The sequence below is a fragment of the Natator depressus genome, chromosome 28 (assembly GCF_965152275.1).
Source record: "Natator depressus isolate rNatDep1 chromosome 28, rNatDep2.hap1, whole genome shotgun sequence".
Taxonomy (NCBI): Eukaryota; Metazoa; Chordata; order Testudines; family Cheloniidae; genus Natator; species Natator depressus.
In genome coordinates this window covers 2,611,473-2,620,758 of record NC_134261.1, presented here as the reverse complement: position 1 = coordinate 2,620,758, position 9,286 = coordinate 2,611,473, and the positions used below count along the sequence as shown (strand labels likewise).

At 66.1% G+C, this 9,286-nt stretch overlaps 1 protein-coding gene across 2 annotated transcripts; it reads left to right on the top strand.

Moving 5' to 3' along the window:
* Window positions 1-1,465: 1,465 nt before the first annotated feature.
* On the top strand, window positions 1,466-8,643 carry KCNAB3 (potassium voltage-gated channel subfamily A regulatory beta subunit 3). Of its 2 annotated transcripts, XM_074941508.1 has the most exons (15): window positions 1,466-1,707; window positions 3,271-3,314; window positions 3,484-3,521; window positions 3,645-3,724; window positions 4,010-4,054; window positions 4,193-4,237; window positions 4,586-4,629; window positions 4,989-5,075; window positions 5,277-5,312; window positions 6,349-6,434; window positions 6,650-6,770; window positions 7,008-7,102; window positions 7,329-7,449; window positions 7,669-7,757; window positions 8,079-8,643. In XM_074941508.1, the coding sequence occupies exons 1-15, from the start codon at window positions 1,466-1,468 to the stop codon at window positions 8,166-8,168; spliced, it is 1,263 nt and encodes a 420-aa protein (XP_074797609.1). In that variant the 3' UTR covers window positions 8,169-8,643. The 2 variants fall into 2 exon arrangements, with proteins under 2 accessions (XP_074797609.1, XP_074797610.1); XM_074941509.1 differs by lacking the exon at window positions 5,277-5,312 and having other exon boundaries at window positions 8,079-8,640.
* Window positions 8,644-9,286: the final 643 nt, after the last annotated feature.

Here is a 9,286-nt window from a genome sequence, read left to right as displayed (position 1 = left end):
CCCCCCCAAGCCACGTGCTGTCCTGTGGGGGAAACGTGCAGGGCCCTGAGTTCGAACTCCCGCCCTTCCCCCAACCCTTGTATCCAACAGGGACCCCCTGCAACAGCCCCCCCTGCTCTGACCACCAGCCACCCTCCCAGAGCTGGGGAGAGAACCCAGGAGTCCTGGCCCCCACCCCCACTGCTCTAACCCACCAGCATCCACTCCCCTCCAAGAGCCCGGGAGAGAACCCAGAAGTCCAGGCTCCCAGCCCCCCCCTCTCACCCACCAGCCCTCACTCCCCTCCTAGAGCTAGGGAGAGAACCCAGGAGTCCTGGCTACCAGCCCCTCCCCCACTGGACTTCACCCCGTACATCCCATCCCCTCCGCTCCCCAGATATCCCGGGGGGGGGGGGAGTGTCTGTGCAGCGCCGAGGGGGGAGTCTGATGGGGGGCCTAGTCTGGCCGGTGTCGGTACCTCCCAGCTGCGCTGCGGACCACGCCCAGCAGGGGGAGCGCTGAGCTCGCTTCTCCCGGACCCTTGCCTTTTTTCTGGGGGGGGGGTCGGGTCTGGGCTTCGGTCCCCCTCCCCAGCTCTTCCCGCCCTCCCCCCATTAATCACCCCCCCTCTAATTCTTATACTTTATCTCAGAAACTCTTGGCCGGACCCAGGCGTCCGGCTGCGAGGGGACCAGTCCACCCCTCCCCCATACACACTGGAGCGGGACGGGGGAGGGGGGGAAACTATCCTACATAGCAACAGCCGCACCCCCCCCCAGCAGAGCCTCACACTCCTCGGGGATTAACGGGGGGGGGACAACCCGGGGTGGGGGCCCTTTAAGAGTCACTGCGGCGATGAACGCAGCGCCCCTCCTCCTCCAGCTTGGGGGGGGGGGGTTCAGACTGCAGGAGGGAGAGGCCCCGGGACTGGGGTGGGGAGAGAACCCAGGAGTCCTGGCTCCCAGCCCCCCCACTGCTCTAACCATCAGCCCCCACTCCCCTCCTAGAGCCAGGGAGAGAACCCAGGAGTCCTGGCTCCCAGCCCCCCCTGCTCTAACCATCAGCCCCCACTCCCCTCCCAGCGCCGGGGAGAGAACCCAGGAGTCCTGGTTCCCAGCGCCCCCCCCCCGCTCTAACCACCAGCACCCACTCGCCTCCCATCTGCTTCCCTCCCGCCATTCCTTGCCCTGGACCAGTGGGTGGAGCCTGTTATGCTAATGAGGCCGAGGCTGCTCTGCATTGTGCAGCGATCCCTCCGGGACCGGGGGGACTCTCTCTGCCCCTCCCCCACTACCTCCCCGCCCAACCCCACTCCCCGGACCCCGCACGCCCCCATCCCCAGCACGGCCTCGGCCCCTCCCCCACGCCCACCCCAGATTACCGGCAGCCCCCATCCGGGGAAGAGGACGGGGGGGGGGGGCTGCAGTCACCGTAAGGTTAAGAGCGAACATCCCGGGGGGGTCCCGGCCCCCCCCGCACCTGAGCCATGCAGGTCTCGATCGCCTGCACCGAGCAGAACTTGCGGAGCCGCAGCACCGAGGAGCGGCTCTGCACCGGGGGGCGCGGGGCGCCGGCCCCGGGGGGCGCGGGGAATGGGGGGCACCAGCCCCCTAAGGGCGCCCGGGGGCTGGCGGCGGTGGCGGGGCTGCGGGCTCCCGGCCAGCACCTGCCCCACATCGCGTTCCTGCTGCGGGAGTCCACGGGGCTGGCCACCGGCATGAAATACAGGTAGGGGGCCAGGGACGGGGAGTTGGGGGGCTCTGGAGCGGGAGCTGGGGGGCACCCATGGGGCGTAGGGGTCTGCTGACGGGAACATTGAGAAGGATAAGAGCTCCTGCCTCGGTGGTTAGAACAGTGGGGGCTGGGAGCCAGGACTCCTGGGTTCTCTCCCTGGCTCTGGGAGGAGCGGGGGGGGGGGGGGCTGGCAGCCAGGACTCCTGGGTTCTCGCCCCGGCTCTGGGAGGGGAGTGGGGGCTGGTGGGTTGGAGCAGGGGGGGCTGGCAGCCAGGACTCCTGGTGGGTTAGAGCAGGGGGAGCTGGCAGCCAGGACTCCTGGGTTCCTTCCCTGGCTCTGGGATGGGAGTGGGGGCTGGGGGGGGGGGGGCTGGCAGCCAGGACTCCTGGGTTCTTGCCCCGGCTCTGGGATGGGAGTTGGGGCTGGTGGGTTAGAGCAGGGGGAGCTGGCAGCCAGGACTCCTGGGTTCTCTCCCTGGCTCTGGGATGGGAGTGGGGGGTCTGGTGGGTTGGGAGGGGGCAGGGATTGGAGACAATTGGACACACATCATTCAACTTCCAGTCACAGATACTTCAAGTCCTACCAGCCATATGGGGGCAGAGGGACCTCCATATGTGGGTGTGTTATTGTAGGGTCTCTGGGAGCGCTGGGGCTGCGTGCATGGGTTTGTTATTGTCGGGTCTCCGAGGGCTCTGGGCCAGTGCGTGCAGGTGTGTTATTGTAGGGTCTCTGAGGGCACTTGGGGCTGCTTGTGCAGGTGTGTTTTTGTAGGGTCTCTGGCGGTACAGGGAGCTGTGATGGGGTAGCTGGGCTCTGTACCCCCCTTCCCACCCCTGGCAGGGGCCAATTAATTCTCTGTCCCATTTGACCCTTTAAATTGCTTTAAAATAATGCCCCTCTCCCTCCAGCCGTGGGTGCGAATCCCTCTTAAGGTGGGGGCAGTCCTGTGGCTGCAGGACTCCTGGGTTCTCTCCCCTGCTCCGGGAGGGGAGTGGGGGCTAGTGGTCAGAGCCCGGGGGAGGGGGCTGGGACTCAGGAGTCCTGGGTTTGTTGTAGCTGTGTGATCTCTGGCATGGCCTGTGGTCAGTGCCTCGGTTTCCCCTCTGCTCCGGACGGAGATGCCCGGCTCCTGTGCCAGCCGGAGCAGCCGCAGTGAGCGAGAAGTTACTATAAATAGCTCCAAGATCGGGACTGACCCCAGGCCTCTGCACCGCCGGGGGGGAGGTGGGACACCGGAGAGTATCTGCCTCGTATACGGGGCCCCTCGTAAATCAGCCACCTCTGGGGCAGGGCGGCTGGTGACACAGGGACCCCTCGCCCGGTGCTGAGATGCAGCCACCTCTGGGGTGGGGCGGCTGGTGACACAGGGACCCCTCGCCCAGCGCTGAGCCTGGTGGGGCTCAAGGTAATCCAAGAGCATTAGCAGAGCAGGGGTGGAGGGTGCCCTGGACAGGGTTGGCAGGGGCTGTGGGTCAGGAATGAGGGGCACCAGGACTCTGTGTCCTTGGGGGGAGCAGCATCTGTAAACCCCCCCAATTCTGCTTTTTCTCCTGCAGAAATCTGGGTAAATCCGGGCTCCGTGTGTCCTGCCTTGGGCTTGGTGAGTTCTCGTGGCGTGGGGAGCGCGGGCTGGGGGGATCCCAGCGGGACTTGGGGCTTGCTGGGAGGGCACAGATGGGGGGTAGAAGGATATCTGCCCCCCCACAAGACTTCCCCACGTCCTCCCCCTCTCCTGGCTCTGGCTCATATCACCGATTCTCTCCCCACAGGCACCTGGGTGACGTTTGGCTCCCAGATCTCAGACGAGGTGAGTCCTGGGTCAGCCGGGGAGCTGTGGGTCCCTGTGAAATCCTGAGGGGGCCCAGCACGGGGGTTGCGGGGGGCATGGAGCCGTGGGTGCCTCACCTGACTCCGCTCTCTGCACCCCCAGACGGCGGAGAAGGTGATGACCATCGCCTACGAGAATGGGGTCAATCTCTTCGACACTGCCGAGGTCTACGCTTCCGGCAAGTAGGTGTCCCTCCCCAGGCAGGGGAGAACCCAGGAGTTCGGGCTCCCAGTTCCCCGCCCCCACCCTGCTCTAACCACTCTACACCACTCCTCTCCCACAGCTGGAGAGAGAACCCAGGAGTCCTGGCTCCCAGCCCCCCCTGCTCTCACCCACCAGCCCCTGCTCCCCTCCCAGAGCCGGGGAGAGAACCCAGGAGTCCTGGCTAGGGAGCGCTGTGCTGTTCCGTTGGGGGGACTCCTTCATTTCTCGATTTTTCTTTCATCTGTTTTTTTCCCCTTCTTCAGGGCAGAAAAAACTCTGGGCAACATCCTGCAGAGGAAAGGCTGGAGGTAACCCGCCCCCCAACCTCCCTTCTGTGGGGCAGGGACCGGGGGGGGCTCAGCCCCTACTAGGGGGCAGAGCCAGTGGGGCTGGGCTGGGCGTCCCCCCCCATTGCCTGTCTAACCTTCCTCCCTTTCTTCCCCCAGGCGATCCAGCTACGTTGTCACCACCAAGATCTACTGGGGTGGCCAGTGAGTACCCAGAATGCCATGGGGCTGGGGGGGCGGGGAATGGGGCAGAGGCCGGTCCCCTCCAGGGGGCGCTGGCTCCCCTCCAGCCCCAGAGCAGGGACTGGCTGGTTCAGGGGGGCAGGGAATGGGGCAGGGGCCTGTCCCGTCTAGGGGGCGCCGGCTCCCATCCAGCCCCACGTTTATCAATGAGAGGAGTTTGCCGGGTCTCAGCCCAGCGGGGGGGTGGGGTGTGTGCTAAGGCTGAGCTGGCCATGGGCCCTGAGGCCCCTGGTGCCCCCTGGGGGCAGGTCCCTATGGGGTGGATTAGGGGATTCCCCCACTCCCATCTCTTAATCTCTCCCCCTCCAGGGCGGAGACGGAGCGGGGCCTCTCCCGGAAGCACATCATTGAGGGTGAGATGTGTGGGGGCGGATGGGGGGCAGCACAGGGGTGGGGTGGAGCTGGGGGAAGGGCAGGGCAGTGGGGGGGTGGGGGGCAGGGGGAGCGGCGGGACAGGGTTTGGGCTTACGGGGGTGGAGCTGAAGGAAGGGGGGCAGCAGGAGGGGCTGGGGTAGGATTTGGGGGGCCTCAGGGGAGATGCAGTAGGGGATGGGGTGGGGGCTAGCAGGATTGGGGGGGCTGTGGGGAGGGAGCAGCATGGGAGTGTCCATCCCAGGGGGGAGGAGTTGGGGGGGTGGCAGGATTCAGGGGTCCAGGCAAGGTGGGGGGGTCCCTGTGCCCCCCGACTGACCCGCCATGCCCCGCCCCCCAGGGCTGAGGGGGTCACTGGAGCGGCTGCAGCTGGACTATGTCGATATCGTCTTCGCCAACCGCATGGACGCCAACAGCCCCATGGAAGGTGGGTCCTGCCCCCCCCCCACCGCCCCCGCTGGCTCCGTCTCCCCTCCCCCCATCCCTTCAGCATTGCCCCTCCGGGGAGCCCCCACCCCGGCACCGAGAGCCCTCGCGTGTGTGTGTCCCCTGGGAGATCTCATGGGGGGGCTGTGGGGGATGGGCCCCCCATATCCCCCCCCTCACCTCTGTCTGCTTCCCCCCGCAGAGTATGACCCCAACTTCCGCCTACTGCTACTGGAAGGTACTGGAGAGACACCCCCCCCCGACCTCCCCGTAGACCCCCCACCCCATGGAAACCTCTACAGCCCCATAGACCCCCCCCAACTCCTATAGAACCCCCCAGAACCTATCGAACCCAATAGGCCCAGGCTTGTGAGCTAGAGAGCCCCCTGAACTCGCATTGATACCCCCAAACCCCATAGACCCCTGAATCCCTGTACTACCCCATACACCTGACCCCATAGGGCAGAGACCCTCCTGAACCTCCATAGACCTCCGCCCCCAAACTCCATAGATCTGGCCCCACAGGGCAGAGACCCCCTGGAATGCCCATGGACCCCCCAATCTCCGTAGAACTGGCCCTGTAGGATAGAGATCCCCGAAACCCCATAGTTGCCCCTTAAAACTAATTGCCCCAGAAACCTCCTCGCCCCCCCCCCGATGGACCCGGCCCTGTGGGGCAGAGATCCCTGAACCGCCTAGAACCCCATTAATCCCCTTTGCTCTCCAAACCCCATAGACCTCCCCCATCGGGTGGACCCCCCAAGCCCTCATAGACCCAGCCCCATAGAGACCTGCCCCAAAGCCCCCTAGAACCCTATAGCACCCCGACCCTCATTGACCCAGCAGTGTAGGATAGAGACCCCATGCTGGGTCGCTGTGGGGTTCACGGAACTCTACCCTATAGGTCAGGCTCTATGGGCCGGAAACCCTACCATCAGTCAGTTTCAGAGTCAACGGTCCATTGAGCTAAATTATAGCGGCCCCCATATCCGTCAGGGCTATGTACTTGCCCATCGGTAGGGGCCAGGATTAACACCCCCATTGGTGTCACTGCCAGCAGCTTGCAGCTCTGACAGAGCCATTGTTCCACAGCTCAGGCTAAAATGTGCTATCAGTAGGGTTCAGAGTGAACACGGCACCCGAGTGGGGCGCAGGTCCCGCAGCTTTGAGCGGCTGGGGGTAGAAAGCGGGGCTCCCTTGGGGGGGGGGAGGGAAGCGGGGGTCCTCGGCTGACCTGTCTTCCCTCTTTCTCCCCACCAACCCCCCGGGCCCAGAGATCGTGCGGGCCATGACTTATGTCATCAACCAGGGCATGGCCATGTACTGGGGCACCTCACGCTGGAGCGCCATGGAGATCATGGTGAGTGACCCGCCCGCATCGGGAATGGGGGGGGGGGCAGAGGGCACCCCCGGTTTGCGGAGGGAAGTGGGGCAGAGGGGAGGGGACGTGGCCTCCAGGCAGGGAGAGCCTTTCAGGGCCCAGTGCCTGGGAGGACGATGCCAGGAGGTGGGGAGGGACTCCGGGGGGCGCCCCCCGGCCACGCCAGTCTGACCCCCCTCCCCCCGTGCCCGCAGGAGGCATATTCGGTGGCGCGACAGTTCAACCTGGTGCCGCCGGTGTGCGACCAGGCCGAGTACCATATGTTCCAGCGCGACAAGGTGGAGTCGCAGCTCCCCGAGATCTACCACAAGATCGGTGGGTGCCCGCGCTGGGCAGGGGGGAGGGGACGGGGGTCCATGGGGCAGGGTGTTGTGGGGGTGGAATCGGGAGCTGGGCTTGGAGGGGAACTGTGGGGTGAGTGGAGGAGGGTCCATGGGGCAGGGTGCAGAGGGGGAGGGGATGAGGACAAGAGGATCTGTGGGGCAAATGGGGAGCGGTGGGGGGAGTCGCTAGGGGGCGCTAATCCCTCTGTTCCCCCCTCCCCTGCCCCAGGTGTGGGCGCCATGACCTGGTCCCCCCTGGCCTGCGGCCTCATCACCGGCAAGTATGAGGAGCGGGTCCCCGAGAACTGCCGAGCCGCCATCAAGGTACGGGGGCCCCCCAACCCCACCCATGTCCCCTCTCCCTGCCCACTCCTCCATGCCTTGCCGGGACACCCCCACACACACCCTGCCATGACCCCCCCCACCCTTGTCCTGCCTCTACGCCTGCGGTGCCCCTGGTGGCCCTGCACCCCCATCTGGGCTCCCTCTGCCTCGTGTCCCCTAACCCGCTCCCCAGCCCCCCTGACGCCCTGTCCCCATCCCCCCCCAGGGCTACCAGTGGCTGAAGGACAAGCTCCAGAGCGACGACGGGCGGAAGCAACAGGCCAAGATCAAGGAGCTGCAGCCCATCGCCGAGCGTCTGGGCTGCACCGTGGCTCAGCTGGCGATTGGTGAGGGACAGGCCCCGCCCCAGGGCGGGGCTAGGGGGCGCTGTGGGGTGGGAGGGCTCAGCAGGGGGCGCTCTCCCCTGGCAGGCAGGGCTGGCCCCAGGGCGGGACTCGGTGGTGCTGTGGGGCAGGGGGCTCAGTGGGGGTCGCTCTCCCCTGGGGGGCAGTGGGGACTGACCCATCCCCCCGGGCCCTTCCCACCTCCCCGTCTCTGTCCCACAGCCTGGTGCCTGCGCTCGGAGGGCGTCAGCTCTGTCCTGCTCGGGGTGTCGAGCGCCGAACAGCTGATTGAGAACCTCGGAGCCATCCAGGTGAGCGCCCCGCCCCTGCTGTGCTCCCCCCCCCCCGGCACTGGAGGGGAGCAGGGGCTGGTGGGTTCGAGCAGGGGCGGCTGGGAGCCAGGACTCCTGGGTTCTCTCACGGCTCTGGGAGGGGAGTGGGGGCTGGTGGTTAGAGCAGGGGGGGCTGGGAGCCAGGACTCCTGGGTTCTCTCACGGCTCTGGGAGGGGAGTGGGTGCTGGTGAGTTAGAGCAGGGGGGGCTGGGAGCCAGGATTCCTGGGTTCTCTCCTGGCAGGGGGAGGGGCATGGGCATGGGAGAATCTCACCCCCCCCGTCCCCCATCTCTCGGCAGGTGCTGGCCCAGCTGACCCCGCCCGTCATTCAGGAAATTGATGCCCTCCTGGGCAACAAGCCCAATACGAAAAAAGAGTCCCGGGCGTAGGGACACGTCAGCGCCCGGGCCTATGCACGTCCGTGTCCCACCGGACTGCGTATCCCTCCACCCGGCTCTCTGCACCGGTGGGGAGGAGGAGCCGCTTCGCGCATGACCCCAGACCCCCACCCCGTATCTTTCCGTGGCGGGGGCGGAGCCGGATCCCTCTGCCCGCCCCCCACCCCTCCCACCCCGGCCGCTGCTTCGACCTATCCCCACTGCCGGCATGAGACAGGGGATTGGCGGACGAGAGGCCCTGCCCTCCCTGCCAGCTTTTGCGCCGGATCTCGCCAGCCGCTTCGCCTCCCGCCGGATCCATGCTCCCGTTTTTAAAGGGACGGGCCCCTGCCTCGTCCTTGGGGACAAGCGAGGGATTCATTGATCGATCTAACGAGCCTTCGTTAATTTGCTGGCGGCCTCTGCTAGTTGACCCGGTTTCCCGATTTTTTTTTTTTTGGTCCATCTGTCCGCGAGATTTGGGGAGGGGCCGTGAGGACCCCCGGGGGAGCCAGGGGCGCGGGCTGCACGGGCCGGGGGGAACCCCAGTAATCGGACAGAGGTGGGGGGAAATCAGGGATGGATCCCAAGTGCGCGGCCCGGCAGCTGACGTGGAGAAGGGGGGGCGCGGGGGCACTTTCTTTGCGCCCCCTCCGTTGGCTCCGGTGTGGCTCTGGGACTCTTTCCCCCTCTCCCCAGCTGGCTGCCCCCTGCTGGGGCCTTGGGGAATTCCCTCTAGGGGCCTATTTTTCTCTCCCTGCCCACCCCCCTTCCCGGTGGCGGAAGGATATTGATCAAATCCACCCACCCCCAGGACATTTTTCTGTCCACTTGAGTTTCTTTCTCTGCTTTAAATGGAAAAAACAAAACAAAACCCATCGATCATCCAGAGCCAGCTGTTCCTATAGCAATAATGCTCCAGCGAGGGGGGGTGCGGGGGGGGGCCTACGAGCCCTCCCCATCCAGGACCGCCCCTCCCCCTCCTGCTTTCGCACAATCCTGGCTTCCGGTCGGATGGACGGGGGCTGGACAGACGGGCCCCGTCCTCTCGGGGGAAGGTGGACTCTGTACCAACACGAGAGCGGCGCTTCCCATTCTCCCCAGGAGGGGGCGACAGGCCCTGCTGCTGA

Coding starts and splice junctions, on each gene's coding strand:
- KCNAB3 (XM_074941508.1), top strand. CDS start 1,466: ATGCAGGTCTCGATCGCCTGCACCGAGCAGAACTTGCGGAGCCGCAGC. Junction 6,435..6,649: donor GGAGCGCCATGGAGATCATG/GTGAGTGACCCG, acceptor CCGTGCCCGCAG/GAGGCATATTCGGTGGCGCG. Junction 7,450..7,668: donor CGTGGCTCAGCTGGCGATTG/GTGAGGGACAGG, acceptor TCTGTCCCACAG/CCTGGTGCCTGCGCTCGGAG.